This window comes from Emys orbicularis, chromosome 22, assembly GCF_028017835.1.
Source record: "Emys orbicularis isolate rEmyOrb1 chromosome 22, rEmyOrb1.hap1, whole genome shotgun sequence".
Taxonomy (NCBI): Eukaryota; Metazoa; Chordata; order Testudines; family Emydidae; genus Emys; species Emys orbicularis.
This window is the reverse complement of record NC_088704.1, coordinates 2,771,714-2,791,579: the sequence shown is the minus strand read 5'-3', so window position 1 is coordinate 2,791,579 and position 19,866 is coordinate 2,771,714. Positions and strand designations below refer to the sequence as shown.

At 53.4% G+C, this 19,866-nt stretch overlaps 1 protein-coding gene across 1 annotated transcript in view; it reads right to left on the bottom strand.

The window, feature by feature from the left end:
- The window catches only part of ZNF362 (zinc finger protein 362), a 47,691-nt gene extending 28,442 nt beyond the window's left edge, over positions 1-19,249 (bottom strand). The window contains exons 1-2 of the mRNA XM_065421331.1: positions 19,063-19,249; positions 17,383-17,467 (exon numbers count right to left, since the gene is read on the bottom strand). Coding sequence (XP_065277403.1) covers positions 17,383-17,467; positions 19,063-19,249 — 272 coding nt within the window. The remainder of the gene's footprint in view (positions 1-17,382; positions 17,468-19,062) is intronic.
- Between the last annotated feature and the right edge of the window lie 617 nt (positions 19,250-19,866).

Here is a 19,866-nt window from a genome sequence, read left to right as displayed (position 1 = left end):
CCCCATAATTTAAGCTTTGTAAGAACAAGGTGCTAAGGAATCCAAGACCTAGAGAAACAGCTCTGCAAAATGGAACAGAAATTCCAATGGACGCAGAGAAAGCTCATCCTACAGCACTTTCAACCCAAGCATTGCTGCAGGCTGCTAGCACAGGAAAGCCACAAAGCAAAATCAACTAAACACTGACACTGAAACAAAAGTGACGGAGACCCGTCCGTTTTCACTAATCCCCCCCCCCGAGGAAGCACGGGAACTCACATACTGAAAACTACCCGAGGAGGGAAATCCCGGCCCATTGAATTTAATGGGAGTTTTGCCATCACTTCAATGGAGCCCAGATTTTACCCTGGACGTTTACATCAGTCTGGCAGGTTTGAGAATCTGAAATCCCATCAGCTCAGGGCAGGGAGGGGGCGTCCCCTAAGATCCTGTCTGCATGACAACTATAGCCAAAGCAGGGGGATCTGATTACAACACATATACAATTAGTGTAGACGGACCCTAACCACGTCACTGTAACTGGGCTAACACGTTGGGCTGGTTCTGGGTGTCCATCTCCTCTGTCCCATCAGAAAGCTCCTCTCCCTCTATAGTTCCAATGTTCTCAGCCCCGTAGCGTGGGGCGCCTCCGAAGCACTAACCCCGCTGGGAGGCAGGGAAGGGTTATCACGGCTTTACAGCTGGAGAGAAGGCACAAAGTGGATTAAGTGACTTGTCCAAGGTCACACAGGAAACTTGTGGCTGATCCAGGAACTGAGCTCAGGGGTCCTGAGTGCCAGGCCAGTGCTGTAACCACTAGGCAATCCGTCCTCCCCCCCCCCCCCCCCCAGTTTTTATACCTAGCATGAGTCCTGCTCCTAGGCCAGCAAGTTACAATGGAGTTTAATGGCAAATCCCTCCTGAGAGCTCTCCAGCCCTGGCAGGTCCATGAGGGACAAAGCCAGAGTTTGAGCCACAGCCTAAAAGTCCCCTGCGGAGTCTCAGGACATAGGAATCCCCGTGCAAGAAAAGTTCACTCTGAAAATGAAAAGTGGCCGCTGGGCAGCTCCCTACCTCCCCCCTCTGGCTCGGGACGTCTGGGCTTGGGCCTGGCACCAGCCCCACGGCGCTGGCAGGAAGCGTCGCCCCATGAGTGAGTCCCCTGCCCTGTCCTCTGATGGGCATCCAGGCCCAGCCCTGGAGAGTCTGCCACGAGGCTGGGCCGAGCTCGGAGCCTGGAGCTCACAGGCCCTGTCCTGCTGGGACCTAGCTCAGTCCAGGCCTCTCGCTCTTTATCCACATGGGAAGTGAGAAGACACGGTCCCCACCCCCTCCGCCGCCCAGTGCAGGGCCTGCAGGGAACCCGGGGAGGGGGAGGTCAGCCTCCATGGCCTGGGCAGTCCTCACCCCCAGTCCCTGGGCAGTGCAGCGAGCCATTCCCAGAGCCAATGCCATGGCCAGCTGCTCCCCACCCGCCGCCGCCGCCGGGCGAGTGCCAGCTGGGGCCCCAGCTCCCCCCGAAAAGGAGCCACGTTCCAAGCAGGACAGGAAGAGCTTCTCAAGCTCCCTTCACCTTGGGTGTCGCCCCACATCCTGTCCCCCGGGTTCTCACCATGCCCCCCGCTCCTTTCCCCTTTGCACTGCTCTGCACCATGTGCGCCTCCCCCCACTGCCCTGCACCCCCTCTCCCCACTGTGCTCCTCCCCAACTGCTCTGCACCCCCTCTCCCCACTGTGCTCCTCCCCCACTGCCCCACACCCCCCGTACTCCTCCACCCCACTGCCCTGCACCCCCCTGTACTCCTCTGCCCCACTGCCCTGCACCCCCTCTCCCCACTGTTCTCCTCCCCCACTGCCCTGCACCCCCCGTACTCCTCCGCCCCACTGCCCTGCACCCCCTCTCCCCACTGTTCTCCTCCCCCACTGCCCTGCACCCCCCGTACTCCTCCGCCCCACTGCCCTGCACCCCCTCTCCCCACTGTGCTCCTCTCCCACTGCCCCACACCCCCTGTACTCCTCCGCCCCACTGCCCTGCACCCCCTCTCCCCACTGTGCTCCTTCCCCACTGCCATGCACCCCCTCCCTCCACTCTACTTTCCCCCTCCCCACTGCTACAAGCCCCTTCAGCTTGGGGTGTCTTTGAGCCACAGCCTGGCGCCTTCAGCACAAGGCCATCCTTCCTAGCACTCTGCCAAGGTGCAGAGGAGAGCTCGAGCGTTAGGATTTCACCCCCCGCTCCTTTTGCCCCTCACTCTCCAAGACAAGGATCCACATAAAGGAAACAGATCAATGCTGCCAGGCCAGGCGGCTCTGCAATGAACATCACAACATGATGTTCTCAGGAAGTGTCTCAGGAAGCTAGGGACGCCCTCTCTAGGTCCCTGGTTCAAAGCCAGCCCTGGTCACCGTCTGTTCAGTGGCCCATGTAAAGTGGGTCTCAGCCTGGTGCATTAGTATCCACAGGCACTAGCCGGTGCCTCAGCAGAAGAACAATCAAGTGAGGGAGATGCAGCACCACAGCCTCGTGATCCATTCAGGTTGAGGTACATAGGCTGGATGCCAGGAAAGCGTGTGGACAGAGGGCTGGAGTCTCTAGTGCTGGCACGTCACCACCTCTGACCTCACACCATATCGATTTGTAGATGACGTGCCAAGGGCTATCCCAGCTCCACCGAACAAGGCCTGGGAATTTTCTAGGGCCTGCTGTATTAGTCCTTTGGGGGCAGCGCAAAGGGAGGAGCTTTGGGCTTCATTACGTATGTCAGCTGGTCAGAGCCCCCTTCAGTTTTCCCCTCCGGCTCTTTGGGGCAGGGACTGAGTCCGTCGGTCACTGGCCTTCACCTGGCTCACATCTCCAGGGTTGGGAAATCTCTCTCTTGCTGCCCACCACTTCTCTCTAGGTCCCTGTCCACCCACTGGCCACTCCTGGGGGCCCCACTATGCCCATGTACCCCTGGCACAGCAGTACGCTAATCTCTCCCCACCCCGGCAGAAGCAGGGACTGGAGTCCAGAGGGGAAAACAAATGCCCAGTGCTGCCGCAGCAGCCCCGCAGCAGCCAAACCCTGCTACAGACACACCCCGCAGAGCGGCTGAAGATGGAGCCCTCTGCTGGGATCCCTTCTCCTGCGGGGGGAAGGGGGTAGAGCAGAGGTGCCCCTACAGCGTACTCTCAAGGCTCTCTCCAGACCAGCTTGAAATTACTCCAGTGATGGGACTCGCAGCCCCTCTCTTGGGCAGATGGTTGGGAAGCTTTTCCCAGTAGTCCCCCACTAAACGTCCGTTTGCTTGGTTCCCATCTTCACCCCGTAACATCCCCTTTGGGCTGCCTTAAAATCAGCCTCCTCCATCATTGGTGCTTGCGCCATCATGGAGCTGGAGGGTCTCACCTCATCTGACACCCCACCTCCAGCTCCGCCTGAACCATCCAGCAATGATCCACCAAAGAGCCAAACCTGACTCCTCCGGGAAAGGGCAGTTCTAGGCACTCCCACATCCCAGCCACTCACAGTCCAGCGACCTGGCCCCACATGACCTCACACCCCGGGGGCACTCTGCCGCTGTAACCGCTCTGCCCAGACTATGCCTTTCCGTTTGCTCTATGCACTCGGTCCTGCAACTGCTGAGCATCCGGGACACATTGGAGCCCAAGGGCCCAGCCCTGCTACTGCTGAAATATCAACAGTCCTGAGCTTCTACCGCAGAAGCCAGTGGCAGCTGTGATTGTTCAGGGCTTCAGAGGCACTTTCCCTAACACTAAGAACATCTGCAAACCTAGCAGTATGTGTGGGCACAGCCCTGCAATCCTGAGTGCAGAGCCCATACCAAGCCCTACGCTCCGTGCTCAATGCATGTCTGCAGTGCCGGCTCAGCTTCCCCCTCCACATGCAGCTCCCACCTAGGTCACTGGGGGCTGCAGGGATCGGGCCCCACAAGAGGGAACCAGACTTTCTGGGCCAGATCCTGGCTTTGATTTCAATGGCACTACTCTGAGCTGACACCAATGTCTTTGCCCCACTGGGCCTGAGCTTATCAAGTGATTTTCAACAGTGTAACGGGAGTTGCTTTCAGACCAGGATCACAGAACCAGGCCCACTCATAACTGTAACGTTTGCTTGGTGGCCAGGCAACAGCTAAAAATTACCAAGACAGACAAACACCCCCCAACACAAACACACACACGCAGGCGCGCACACGCACACACAGTGTTTTCAGATGCTTAGACAGACTGAGTCAGAAACTTTCCCAGGCAACACCATAAACTGCTGCAGAACTTCAGATTCCATTACGAAAATTACTCTTTGTGGTTGTGAAGAAAACCTGCCAAATTTGAACCAAATACGACCAATCCAGCCATGTCTGCCTGAGTCTGCAGACAGACACAGGGCCGTCCTTAGGCATACACAGCATACACGGCTGTGTAGGGCACCCGAAAATTTGGGGCACCATTCCCCTCGCTGGCCACGGCTGGACTTCTCTCTTCTCCTGCCCCTCCCCCCACTGGGGCGGTGGGCTTCTTTCTCCCCCCCCCCCCCAACACCCCTCCACACACACACTCCTCTGGCTCTGTCGCCCTAGCCCCAGAGCAGCGCGACGGCCCAGCCCACAGCCGCCCAAAGCGGAGTCCCTCCCTGGACCAGGACAGGAGCAAAACTTCCATGTGAGTGGGGGTGGGGGGAAGAGCCGGGCTGAGCGGGGGAGGGAGGAAGGGGGGCTTAAAGTGACAGTGCGCTGTCTCTCACACTTTCCTAACACACACAGTCTCTCTCACACACAGACTGGCTCTCACACCCACATACACTCTGCCTCCCACAGTCCCCCAACACAGATTGTCGCACACACACAGACTCACACTCCCCAACACACACTCGGCCACACAGTCCTCCAACACACAGTCACACACACACACACACACACACACGTATTATTGTTGTTGCTATTACTGCTTGGTACTTCCTGTCACAATGCTCGTGGTGAGCCAGGAGTGGTGAGGGGCTGTGGGCTATGGCAAGATGCAGCCCCCATGTGACAGCATGAAGCCGGCCTTGAGCCACTGCAGGTGTGAGTCAGCAATGGGGGGGGGGGGAGATTCTGGGGGTCCGCAGGCGGGGCGGTGGCTGTGCCCACTCGACACACTGGGATCAGCAGCGCCGGCTGGGGACCACATTCAGTGGAGCATAGGGGCACCAGTTTAATAATACTGCGTAGGGCCCCATAAATCCTAAGGTCGGCCCTGGACAGACAGCTCCAGTGCCTCTGCAGTTGCTCAGAACTCTGCCAAGTTACAGCTGAGTGCAAACTAACCAAAGCTGCAGTTTCGCTGCCCCTATTCAGAACTGGGCAGGCAGCTTGGGCAACTGTGAAACTGACAAAAATCAGGTCAATTTCACTCTGCTTGGGAAGGGCAAGGAGTACTAGAGACACATAGGCACTATACCTGCCCTAAGCAGCCACCAGAAAGCCACCACCCTATCCTCACAACAGCTAAAAGGGCCTGGATCGGGAGGGTGGCAGATTTAATCCTGTGGCTACTGGGTGTCTGGTAAAATTTCCCAGCCCTCTGCGTGAGTGGGCATGAGAGTGGGAGGGAGAGACAGGCAGCATAAAGCAGACAGGAGAAGAACAGCAGAGAAACAGAGCGTGTAGGAAATAAAAAAAATAAAAAATAAAGAGACTCTTAAAAAAATGGACAGGGTCTCATCTTGTCTGCTAGTGACCATAATCTCTCTGCTCTGCTTTTGTTTAGCCCATTTGTTTGACTTGTCGTAACTTGACCGCTGTGGGGCGGGGACCATGTCCTATATTTGCAAACACACAATTAGCCTGTGGAACTCACTGCTACAAGTATCAAAGGAGTAGCCGTGTTAGTCTGGATCTGTAAAAGAAGCAATGAGTCCTGTGGCACCTTATAGACTAACAGACGTATTGGAGCATGAGCTTTCGTGCATCCGAAGAAGTGGGTATTCACCCATGAAAGCTCATGCTCCAATACGTCTGTTAGTCTATAAGGTGCCACAGGACTCTTTGCTTCTTTCACTGCTACAAGATATTGTCAGTTGCTTAGAAGGATTCAGAAAGGGATTAGACATTTATAGGGATAAAAGGACAATCAGAGTTAGAACCAAAAATACTAAAAAATGCTTGGAAGGGATACGAACACTCCTTCCTTGGGGCATGCGCTACTGGGGGTCAGGAGGGAGCTTCCCCTGGGGGCAGGTTACTCCATAGCTGCTACTACAGAGTTTCTTCCCTCTGAAGCAGCTGGTGCTGGCCACTCTTAGAGCCAGGCTCCTGGGCTAGGTGGAACCCTGGTTTGATCCAGTCTGGTAACTCCAATGTACCCTGTCTCCAGCACAATGAGACCTGATCCCGACTGGGCCCACTAGGTGCAACCATAACACAAGCAAGTAACACTACCGCTAAGGGAGGAGGGACCATGCACAATGTAGAGAAGGGAAAAGGCAGAGAGGGAAACAGGGGAGCAGATCCTGAGTTTCACAAAGGCTGCACAGCGTCTCCTCTGCCAACCCCGCTCCTGGGCTCCAGGCAGGAGATGTAGCCCAGTTACAATTTCCCTACAGCGCTGGCAATCTCCAGTTTCCACAATGTCCCCCTGGGGGCACGGGCAGCCAGCAGGCAAGCAGAGAGTGCCCAGCGGCCATACGATAGGAGCTCGTGCCTTGCTGCTCCGGGCACACCTGGTTGGGACTCTAAGAAACTGGCCCATAAGGGAGCAGCAGGAGAGAGACAGAAAAGACACTGAGGGCACCGCTGGAAGATACTCCACAGGAGAGAATGGAGTGAAGCCAGAAGAGGAACAAAGGCGCAAGGGACACAGGACAGGGGATGGCCCCGCAGCACTCTCCTATATTACTCAGCCAATTGCACTGTTATTAGCAAATAATCTACTTGGCAAAATCGGGATTCCATCAGCTCTGCAGCTCATCAGCACATCGCTCATCCCCTGTATTGGGAACACATCCACCCCATCCTCCCAGGAGTTACGCTTTGTAACAGGAATGATTAAACAGGGAGCTGATGGCCACTCTTACAGCTCAGCGCACAGCTATCTCTAGCCTGATTCTGCAAACACCTGTGCACCAGAGCAACTAATTACAGGAGTTAGGATGGGACAGCTCATGCAAGGGAAGTTGTGGGATAGACCCTTGTTCCTTTAGATTGCAGGGGAGTGGCCTCGCAGGTACTCTTCACCCTGGCTATGTCTACACAGCAATCAGAGGTGTCATTGCAGCACAGGCAGACAGACCTGATCTAGCTAGCTTGGGTACTGACAGCAGTGAAGCCAGGACAGCAGAGGCTGCCTGCCTGGGAAGGTACCCAGGGTCCCATGCTGAAGTCCGTGCTGCCACAGCTTCACTGCTATTGGTACTCCCGCGAGCTAGATGAAAGCTGCCTCGGGTATGTCTATACATGCTGCAGTCACATCCCCGATTGCAGTGCAGACGTACCCTCAGCCTTTGGGTTAGTTGGTGCACTTTTTTCAATCCCTGGGCACAACTTTTCAGAAAGCCGTATCGGGAGCTGAAATGGTCTATGCTGTACCTCAGGCAGAAAGCCGACATCGCCGTTCGGGGCTCAGCAGGGAAGGAGAGCACCGAATGGAACAGACCCCAAACACATTGCTGTCTGCGGAGGGCCCCGATGCACTCTCAGTTATACCAGCATTTAGCTTCACTAACTTGACTCCAGATTGTTACAAAGAATTTGACCCAAAATAAGGCACAGATCCACTGTCCCCCTGTGCTTCATTCCCTACGTATCCTGCTTCATTCCCTGTGCAGGGGTCCTGAGGAATTAATGGCACGTGATTATGCAATTAAAGCCTTTATCATAACGGGAAGAGTTAAGGGAGCAGGGACAACCTTTACAATGACATTTCCTGACTGCTGAGGCCTCACTTTACAATCTTAGCATCCTCTGAATAGATTTTCATTTAGTCAATTTCCTAGCTCTCTGCCCCCAAAGGACACCTCCCGCCCCATCCCGATCCCACCCACACAAAGAAGTCTACAGTGTAGAGGGATTTGCGAGTGAGCAGCAGGTGATTCTGCTTAGCACAGGATGTGCATTCACCATCGAAGGACATTTACATTCTGGGAATTGTGGCACAATTCAAAAAGAGGACGATCTTGGTTAAAGCACTAGCCTAGGACTCCAAAAACCTGGGCACAATTCCTGGCTCTGCCACAGACTGAATGACCTTGGGAAAGTCACTTAGACCCTGATCCTGATCCATTGAAGTCAATGGGAGCTTTCTCAGTGAGTTCAATGAGCACAGGCTCAAGCCTTCAATCTCTTGGCTTAACTTTAAACACGTGTTTAAATTCTTTGCGGAATAAGGGCTTTGTGCCTTCATTCCCCATGTACACAATGGGAATAATACTCCTTCCTCTCTCCTCTGCCTGTTTTGTCTGTATGGACTATAAGCTCATGGGAGCCAAAACCGCCATGTACTTTATGCAGCACCTAGCACAACACGGCTTTGATCTCAATTGCTGCCTCTAGGTGGCACCGTAATACAAATAAGAGCTGCATCTCATTCGGCACACGTTCACATCATGCTGCCTTATTCCATCCGCACCTTCCAAGACCTAAGAGTTCACCCCGCTTTGCAATGCACAGGGCCAAGAGAGGACAACTGTCAGACCACCCTTGTCATGAAGAGATTGCCATGCACGCGTCATGTGTATTTTCAATGCTTTATAATTGAGCCAAATCAAAATGGATTTTCATCACACCTCTGAAAGGCACAAGTCAGACCTAGGGACTCTCCCCAGGTCAAATTTCACTTTTCGATCCCAACCTGCTGATGTGCCAACACTGTTCACGTTACAGCCTCTTAAAAACAAGGATCAAATTGTATAATTTTTCCATGACTCAGAAACAGCTGAACCATTTTTGCCCAAACTTTCAACCACAATAAAAATCACCTTTGGGCAGAGAATGAATGGCTGAAGACAGCATCAGCCTGTCAGAATGGAAAGGCTTACACTACAGGAGCGGCTCTGAGCTGCACACTCACACACTCCCACCGCCACACAACCCTGACATGGAAACTTGTTTCCACCACCAAGACCCGCTCCCCCACCTCCACCGATCTATTACTGTAGGGTGGCTTGCAGGAGTCAAGCTTGGCTTTGCAGGATCTCTCAAGACAGCTGGTAGTGAGCAGACCAGTATGTTATTGTGGGGTGACCAATGACCTCCAGGCTGCAAAGACTGCCATTTATTATTGTAGGGTTGGTTGTAAACACTGGGGTTGGTGGCAGCTTTTTTAAGATTAAAATGCAACTTAAAAAAAAGGGATCCACAGAAAGGAAGACACAGCCTTTGCAAACAGAGAAAGACCCTCCAAAAGGGTTGCTGTATGGGCCTGACCCCAGAAGGGGGGTCTCTTTAATAGTGTTGCTGCTACGATGGCCAAACCTGTAATGGTTGGAGATCTACAAACCTGCCTAGAAGAAGAATAAAAAAAGAACAACAATGTCAAGCAATCTATTTCTGTCCCAGCTCTATTGTACAGTATTTCATTTGGAACAGATGGGATTGCCCTCCCTCCCCCACAGGCTGGAAAGATTCAGGCTCAGCTTAGATTGGGGGGGGGGGGGAACTTGGGGGGGGCTAGAGGGAAATAAAACAGATGGAAAATATATGAATTCCCTCTCTATATTTCCAGCTAAATATGAAAAATGGAAGCTGACACACAGCAAAAAAAGCCATTAAAATGGAAATGATGAAGGGTGGGAAGCACTGCAGCAGATACCTCCCCCAGGCCTGCGGGAGATGCCGCAGCTCAAAGCGCCCCCTCGGCCTCTCTCGCCCACACCCAGCGCCGCCGCTGGCAGCACCATGCAGGCAGGGCACACCGGCCTCCAGCTCCGGGCCACAGGTTCAGATTAAAACCTGACTGCTCTGAAAAGCGACTCCTGCCACTCCACTGGCAGTCAGGAGAGATGGGCTAAGGAGGCGTCTTGCCCCAAATGCCTGGCCTGGCCCGCGCCCGGCGCCATGCACCCTCTGCCTACAGCACGCGCAGGGGAGCGGGCAGGCAGGGAGACACGCACGCAGGGCCAAGCCCAGGCAGTCAGGCACACAGAGACAGGCAGAGAGATGCACACACACAGGTGCGCGCTCAGAGTCAGGCAGGGTCACGCACAACACAAAGCAGACACAAGTATGCACACACTTAGGTGTGCACAGCGAGGCCTGGACAGGCGTGCAAGCTCTCACCCACCGAGCGATCAGCTCCTCACCCTGCCTGTTCTCAAGGCAGACACGGCATTGCTGACACCTCCGCGCACCCTGTAGGACCCTGGCTCTCGCCTCCTCACTCCCAACTGGAGTCCCAACCCCGAGCCACCCTCCCGCCCACAGCCTGCATCTGCTGATACCTCCCAGAAGGAGGCACAGAAGGAAACAGCCCTGCTGCTGGAAAGGCTGATGCTGGTGCCGAGCGGTTCTTTTCCCGGGGTTGCTTGCTGTCGGCTGCCCTAGGGTCCCCCGGAGCGGGAGGCAGGACTAAAGGAGAGAGCAGTGCAGGACACTAGCCTCGCAGAAGGCACAGCCAGGGCAGAAGAGAGCCACATGGGCAGCTGCCTGCGGGAGATTCCTGGGTACCAGGGATACCTGAGCTGTCCCTCACCCATGGCTCCTGAGTGGCTCATCTATGAGCTCAGTTCCTGCCCCTCCCTACACACAGGAGGAGGGGCCCTGGCGTCCTCGCTGCCCGTGAGATGCTCCCAGACAGGGGCCACGGGCAAGGCCGGCACTCTCCGGTGGCAGCCGCCAGGACACAGGGGAAGCTGCAGTGCGGGGGAGATGTGGCTGCCCCTGCAGAGAGCAGAGCTCATACTGGGGTGGAGGCTGCAGGCTCTAGCCCGTGGGGGGAGTGGCCCCATCACAAGGGGACAGCATTGCTCCTTAGAGAAAGAGGCTGATCTTTCTGCTGAGCACAGAGGGCAAGCTGGGGGCAGGATGCTCCTGAAGCAGAGGGCCAGTAGGAATCGCTGGATGAAAACGCATTCAAACCCCAGAGTCCAGAGAGCATGGATACTTGTCCCAGGCCTGGCACAGGTGGGCACAGGCGATCTCGCCTCCCTATGCCTCACCCAGACACCCAGGGGGGCAAGGGCACAGACCTGCTCCCGGGTCGTCAATCAGTGACTGGGGAGGGGAGGGGGGGGCCGTGTTTCAGGCTCCATCTCATCAGAGGGGAATCTGCTGCAAAAGGGCCTGGACTCTGATGGGGGAAACACCCCGGGAGCTAAAGACCCCAACCCCAAGGTTGTTACCTGCATCACCGGGATCGGGGATAACAGACAGAGCAAAACCAGCCCCTCAGGACAGGGCAACAGCTGGGGAGAGGGAACCTAGGGTAGCCGCAGGGAGTTTGGGTGGCAGGGGGAAAAGGGGCGTGGAAAACAGCATTGATATGGCCTGGAGTTAGGAGCATGGTTTGCAGGCAGGGCCTAGGAGAGGACCCATGGCGGCCCCAGGCTATGGATCCAGGGTGGGAGGGGAGTTCAGATAAGGCAGTGCAGCAGAGGGGACCTGTTGCAGCCCTACGGCGGCGGTGTGAATAGAAGCCCCAAGGCAAGAGAGCGTGGAAAGCAGCTGGCACAAGGGGATCTGCATGGCCCCAGGGAGGGGAGGGGAGGGGATGGAGCCCCGGTAAGGGGTTCAGAAGGCAGCTGCAGCAGGGGGACCTGTCACGGCCCCGCAAAGGGAAGACGTTATGTGCACTCGCGTTTCAGTACTCACAGGCTGGCCTCAGAAGCCAGGTGGCCGCAGCTGCCTGGGGAGACGTGTAGATGATGCTCCAGACTGGCGGAGGTGGACGATCCCTCCTGGTGCAGGCGGGCAAAAGCCCCAGTCCCAGAAGCACACTAGCCTTCACCAATTCCTACCACTGCCGTTAACACAAGCTACACTTCTATCGGGGACTCCTCTACTTTTGCAGCCCCCTCTGTCTCGTCTTTGCTGAAATAAAAAGAAACAAGAGATTCTTTTCATGGAAACTGCAAGGCAGCACGTGGCTGCGTACGCTCCTGGCCAGCAGAGTCATCACATCGGTAGAGGCCGAGACACCAGTACCACTGACCCATGCAGCCACCTCTGGGGTGGAATGTGGCAGCTGATTAACAGCACCCAGTTGCCCTACACTACAGTTTGGGGCAAGGAAGGAAGAGACTGTATCTGTTTTAAACTGCAGGGGGATCTAGGGAGGCAGGGAGAAACTATCCCAGCTGCAGTCTGGCCAGGACACCTGGACTAAACACACCGCTCTTGGGGAAAGTGCCATGGGATCTTTAACAGCCAGAAGGAGTCAGAACTTAGTTAGCCTGCCATGCAAAAGACAGCCCTGTGCCAACAGAGCATCCACGGGCACCATGCAGGAGCTGTTCAGCACGGACTCCAACGCGATTTCCTGCGGCACAGCGCTCCGGAGGGGAGGGGGTGAGCCACCTACTGAGTTGCTAGCGAGCAGCAACCCCAGGCCACAGCCAGTCCAGGGAAAGAAGGGAGGATGTAAAACTGTAGGGCTGGGGGAATGGAATCTGGAGTCCCATCTCTGTGGAGACGTTGAGATGCCAGGTCTGAACAAGCACTGGTCCGGCTTCTCTCTGGGACTCGGAACGGGGCTAACTCACTGACAGCAGATCATGTGCCATTAAAATGCCAGTGCCCAAAGCACCACCTGTCAGCTCTCAAAGATGCTCCTGTTTGCCCCCTGCTGTGGGCACAGCTGGGTGAAGAAGAGCCCCGGAAGCCAGTAGCAATACCACAAACAAGTGGGCAGCCAAGCAGGCTACCGCCCCAGTCCCCTCCACAGCAGCACTGGGCTCCCGTGACCAGCTCCCAGCCAGAGCCAGGCCTCCGAATATCCCAAAGCAGGTGTCCCGCTGGCACTGCCAACACATCTCTTGCAGCCTTTTCTCTGCACTCCATCCATCAGCTCAGTCCCTTCTCTCTCTCCCCACACCCACTCACACCCTCCGCAAGTTCTCACCCTACCCAAGAAGAGACTGATCCAGTGGTTACGACAGAAGACTCCTAGGTTCCATTCCCAGCTCTCCCACTGACTCACTGTGCGACCGTGGGCAAGTCACTGTCCTGCTCCGTGCCTCAGTTTCCCCATTGATAAAATGGGGATAACGATTGTGACCTTACCTCATTGTGGGGCTTCAACTCCTCACTCCATGTAAAGCACTAGGGGAACCCCAGGAAGAATGGGCTGAATCTCACTCTCCTCCCCCCTTGTTCTGCCCCAGTCAGAAGTGAATGGGATGGGGAGTGGAGGGGGAATTGGCCTACTCTCCGGATGGGGATTTGTATCAGGGTTTTAATGTTTTGCACAGCGCCATGATTTCGGCAGTCAGCATTCGACAAGGCCCTGCGGACAGGCCCAGGGGGGAATGGTTCACCTTGGGAGTGAACTGGCCTTCCCAAGGGAGCCTTGGCACTGGGAAGCCCTTTCTGCAATGGGAACTCATGGCCTCCTGAAAGCAGCTGCTGAGGAGACACCGTGCAGCTCTCCACGGCAATGGCTGTGAAATCACACGTGAGGTCCTCTTCCTACACACACACCAACCCTACTTCTCCCTTGCAGAAGGAATTTATACCAAGGCAGAGACACCAGAAAGAATAACAGCCACAAAGGCAAAAAAAAAACAAGCCCAAAACCAAAACTAGAATCCCAGCCAGAAAACCCAGGGGGGCAAGTCTAGAAACCCAGCCTCAAGATCTTACTTTTTGGAAGGAGCAATCGTGGGGATCCTGCACCAGAAGAATTCACCGAAGATGGAACCAAATGAAGCCCTGTGTTTCTGCCCCCTGAAGGTGTTTTCATTCCGATTTCCTTTCCTGATCAAAACCGACAAAAGCCCCAAAACAAACTCCCTCCCCCTCTCATGCGCCCACCTCCTCCTTGACAGCTGGGGGCATTCCCAGCCCCTGGGCAATGCAGAGGTCTTCAGCAGCTCCCCTACAAGGGGCGAGGGGACCCTGTCACCCACCCTCCCTCCCCTACTTCTGGAGGCCACCACCACAAGTGTACCGTACACGATCAGGAAAGCCCCAAAGCCGGAGCCCATCTCCTTGGGCAGCCTTGAGCACGTATGTGAGCCTGCTGCCAGCATACTGGCTCTTCAAGCCCTTGCCAGAGCTCTCCAGCACCTCTGGGGAGAGTTTTTAAAAACAAACACACACAGGGCAGCTCTTGGGGGGATCACAGCCCAGACTGGAGGCCTGACCCATCCCTAACAGCCACAGCACAAACACAAGCTAGCGAGAAAACTCACCTGCTGCAGATGGCCCATCAGGACTAGGACAAGGCACTGATTTTGTCTGCCTTGGGCACTCCCATGGCCCCCCATCACTGAGCACCTCACAAGCATTAATGGATTTGTTCTCACACCCCCTGTGAGGCAGGGCCAGGCTACTATCACCCTCCCTGCTGTACAGAGGGGAATATAGGCACAAAGAGGCTCAAGACCACCCAGGGAGTCTGTGGCAGTGCCAGGAATCAAACTGGTGTCTCTCAAGTCCCAGGCTGGCCCCCTCACCACCGGGCCATGCTCCTGCTCCAGCCACTAACGCCCCTTTGGCAGGCAGAGGCCCACATTCCCAGGGCGGTGTGAGGCACCCAGGCTGGGACAGCTGCAGATCAGGACTGAAGGACTCTGGAGGAGCTTGCACAGCACTGCCCACGCTACACCCATCACTGATGGTTGTGTTAATCCGGAGTCACACCAGCACTGACACCTCTAATTCCGGAGCCTTAGAAGAGCTGCCCTCTCCATGTGCACACCTCGCAAATCACTGAGAGACTAAGAGCGCCCTCTAGAGCGGGAGCCAATGCTTCCCTCTTTGGCTGAGTGGGGCCTAGCGCAACAGGGCCCCGCTACGGACTCCGGCTTCCTGTAATACAGGAACGGGAATGCGTGCTGTGCAGAAGACGGGCTCCCAGCCATCTCCAGGATGACTTGTGACTCTTACAATGTGCGAGTGACCAGACCCCCTCCCACCCCGTCAGCACCGTTTGTCAGGAGAGAAAACAAACACCCACCCCGAGGAGCAAAGGGGACATGAGACAATAAGGTACAATTGAGGTGAAGGGCCTCCCTTACAACGTGTATATGGAAAATTGTGTCAGTGCCTGCACTGGGAAAATGTGACTATCCAGCACATTACAATAATCACAGGGTGAAATGGCCAGGTCTCTGCCCACACTGTGTATTAGGAAAATCAAGGCCCAGGGAAACACATGCAGCATGATTCCTGCATTTGCTTCTGACACGTTCAAAAGAAGGGGAAAATCTGCAGCCAGAGGTTGAAGCTGGTTAGTTAGAAGAGCTATGGAGGCACACAGGGCAAGAGCGCAGTTCAGGGCCACCATCCTAAGAGCTGACGCAGCTGCGGGGTTTCTAATGCAGAGGCTCGGAGCGCAAGAGACAACTGAATGGCGAGGTCTTGTGTTTAAAATCCATTTACCTGCCGCATCACGCTCTGGGTTGAATTCGCCAGTGTCAAAGCATTGGGGTTGGCAGAAGGAGGCATCCAACAGGTGGTGAATAGTTAGGAGAAAGCAGAGGCCTAACTAGACCCTTTCTACCAGCAGATAGCGCAAGGCTGGCAGGGTGACCTGCAATAGCCGCAAGACTCAGCAACCACTGAGGGGAACCTGAGACACCAACAGGCCCCATCAAGAGGATCAGACTAAAATAAAAGCAAAGCCACAAAGCTCAGCGCATTTGCCCAGCTCCGTCTCAGCTCGAGGCCCCAAAGCCAGACTTGCATGTCCTCTAACAAGATCAGTGCATGGCACCAACAAGCTCTGCTGGAGGCACAGTCCACACCAGGGAAGATTTCTAGAGTGAAAGTGACTTACACCAGGAGAGATGTTACTGGAATTCTGTGCCTTTCCACTCCAGAATGGCAGAGCACAAAGCAAGGATCCAAGAACTACTGCGGCCTAATCCCAGACCTCACACCAACTCCCTCTGGCTGCATCTCCACTGGCAAGAGCAGACACACTGGTACGAACAGGGCAAGGTTGGCTATCACCGTACTGTCAAGGTCAGACAATAGGCCACTAAAAGCACCCAAGCCCTGTCTACACTGGTGCTTCCATCACTGCTACTATCAGCAAAGCTGCCCCCGGTGAGTTATGATTTATAGATTTATTTATAATACAACATGGGTGTAAAACACTCAGCAGAATGGCAGAGCAAGGGTGTATCACGCTCAAGGTGTTATTATTTCTGTGCTACTGTAACAGAAATAAATAATGCCACCACCCCACGCCAACAATGAAGTGTAAAAGCAGCGTCATCAGAGTGCACAGGCCAAAGGGAAACCTTCATTACAGCGCCCTCTCTGCCAAAGCAAACCCTCCAGTTCAGCCCTGCTCTCTCCCTTGACTGCTCCCTGGAAAGTTCACACACATACACAGGCATTTCTATCACACTCTTGTGAAGGCAAAACTCCTGCCTAAGCCCTGAACATTACAACAACAAAGCCATCTAAGAAGTCCACACCACGTTAGTGTCTAGCTCTGGGCACCAGGCCTCGTTAGCAATTTGGATCACCACAAAAAGTTCCCTACACACAGAGTTTTTGTGCTAATTAGGAAAGCGTCTTTTGGACACATCAGATTTCAAATGCTCACTGCTGAGACAGCAGAAATCAGGACAGCGGGTGATGTTATGGTGCCATGTTATCTGGCACCAGGGTGTGTAGACGCAGCACGGTAGTTTTCCACAGCTGCACAGTGCATAGATAGGAACACCAACACGTAGCACTTGTAGAGGCCCTTTTCATCCAGAGAGCTCGAGGTGCTTTACAAAAAGACAAGTAAGTATCCCCATATCAGTCTTACACGTGGGGAAATTGAGGCACAGAGAAGTTAAATGACTTGCTCAGGTCCCACAGGAAGTTGGTAGCAGAACTGGGATTAGAACCCACGTCCACTGATTCCCAGCTCTGTGACAGACAGAGAGACAGACAGACATTATACACACATGCACTTGTGGGTAATGTTTAGACGTGCTGATGGCTAACTTGCAGTCTGATGTACTTCTGCTATTGAGGAAGATGTTGTTTCGTTTCATTCCAAGTAGTTTTTTCAGACTGTTTTGGGATCAAGTTCTGAACAATCCACAGACTTACAATGAAAAGGATTTCTAGAGGGGCTGGATCCAGCAATCAGCAGGAAGCCCTCAATGGACATTCACCAAGGTCCACATGTGGGTGGCTTGGGAAGATCTCCAGCATGGACATGGGGTCTGATTTGTCACAGCCCTACTTTCGAACAGCTTCATGCACTTTGGTGGGTTACTAAGACACATAGAAATCTGTCATTGAGCATAACTCAGAGCGCCCACCTCTGTATGTACTGTCGGTGCTTCCCCTGACATCTGTCCATCTCCAGAGCTAGCAGAGCACAGATGTTGCGCGCAAGGTGTTGTTCTATAGGGGACAAGGAGGACAACTTCACACACCCCCCAATACACACATCCCAAATACACAGAAAACACCCCCAAAATGAGCCCAGGAAGACACACCTGGGGGCAACAGATACTGCCTCCAAACTAACACATCCGTGGGAATGCCGCATTCTCTTTAGAGAAAATAAACAAAGGGCCAAATTTCTCCCTGCAGTAGCTTCATGGAAGTCAGAGGAGTTATCCCAGGAACAGGGTTGGACTAAACTATTTAGGAATATTTGGCCAAAAGCAGAACCAGCCGTAGGGCTGGGCCAGATTCCATCCACCCCCCTCCAATCTTCTAAATCAGGATTTAAAAAACTTTTGCCTCTTCCCCAAAATGTGACTTTTAAGAGGCCTCTCGTTGACCCATCTGCTATCAGTCACAGAGCAACAGTAACAGAGCAGCTCAAACAGGCATTTGAGAAATTGTCCTTCACTTTTCCAAGACAGGCAGCAAATAAAAGTGCAACACTAACCATACAGTAGCATCTGAGAAGGATGTGTGCTCTTGACTACACGCTGTACAATACTTCTGAATGAGCAGCTTTTCTAAAAATAAATCATTTATATCCTAGAATACTTCTCTTAGTCGGACTCTCTTTTAAATATGCTAGAACAGACTGTATGTACAATCCAACATGTACTTAAAATTATGCCTGTATACATAGTAAATGCATGTACACACGATGCACATAGATAGCACACACTAAATACATGTTCACATATGCACAGACCTCTCTATACAACAGCACGAAAAATTGTGTCAGTTTCTAAAACTGCAGATTCCACACTCTGAAAACACTACATTCCTGCTAAAGTGCAATTGCAAAATATTCCTGGTTAAACATTCCGTTTATAATATTGCTTTCTATCAAAATAAAAAAACCACTTTTTCACACCCCCCCCAAAAAAACGGAATCCCTTTTAACCAACATGCAACATTCACAACCATCTGTTTTTTAAAAAATAGCTACATTCAGATTCAATTAACTTTTCCATTAAATAATCCAAAGGGAGAAAGAGAAAATACAGAGCAGGGTTTTTCATTGCGTTTTTGTTTTAAAAAGGCTGTTTAAAAAAACTTTTGCATAAGTTAACTTTAAATCTTAAACCCCCTCCCACAGAAATGTTTGACTGTTTCCTTTTTTAAAAGTCCAATTACATTGTATCCCCCCCCCCGTGCAAGCAAGATCTTTGCAACAACACAAAAACGCAAAGCAAAGAAAAAACCCACCCCTTTCGGTGCCCCTTTTGCCTTTCAGCTGCCTCTCCCACATTCTCAGACAGTTTTATTAAAATTTTCAGACAAAAGAAAAACAAAAATGGCAGCCTGGCTTATTTTTAAAACAGGACAGGGACGCCATATTCTGCAGATCTGCAAAAAAAGACAGAAATCTGAGGCTTGGCCACTCAAACAAACCCAGGCAGCTGCAAAGTGCAAAGGGAAAGCTCCATTTGCAATCAGTTTATTTGCATTAAGCCCCATGAATCATTGTTTACCGGAGAATTGCACCAAAGGGGTTTTTTGAATAACCCGGCTTTAAAAAAAAAAAAAAAAGCAGACACTTCCTATACCAACAATCATGCTCCCTTTGCAAATTGCAATCCAGCCAGCGATCCGTCTGCAAGGAAGAAAATGGGCTCCCCCCTTTAGCTTCCTCTCTTCCTCCTCCTCATCAACCCGCCCAGGCTTTAGTGCATTGGGGGGCACTGAAAAGACAGAGCCCCCCACGCAACCGACACTCATCGGGATCAAATGCATGCATCAGATTAAAAAAAAGAGGGGGGGAAGCCCCTAAAACCCTCCTCTCGCTAGACTCCAGCAGCCGGAGCCCGAACCCAGCAGCGCTCGCTGGAAACTGACATGCGATTGCGATTTGCAAAGGAGACCAAGAGCGACAGAAAACTACATGCAACTTTTTCTTGCGACCCCATCTTTAAAAAAATCCCCCCTCTCTTTGCGGCTCCCCCTTCCATGCTCCTTTCTTTGCTGGGAGCAGGGAGCCCCCCAACCACCACCACCACTGCTCTCCTGGGGGGAGGGGTGTTGCATACAGACCTTGGTTTGCCTTAACTGCAGGTTTTTTGGATTTTGTTTTGTTTTTTGGCAAATAGACATAAAAAAAAAGAAACCCCCTGTCCCCAGCCCACCCCCCGCCCCAAAGCCGAGGTTGGGATGGTCTTTCTGGCTTTGCTGTGTGTTAAAGGCTTAGTTCAAACCTTCCGGGTCGCCTGCTGTTCACTTCTGGGTTCTGCAAGCACCACAGCTCGAGCCGAGGCGGTAGGAAGTGCATGAACCTCCTCGGGAAGGGAGCTTTCGGGGGGTTCTTTTCCTCCTCCCTCTTTGTGGTGTCTGGGAACCTCCTTTGCTCCCCCTCC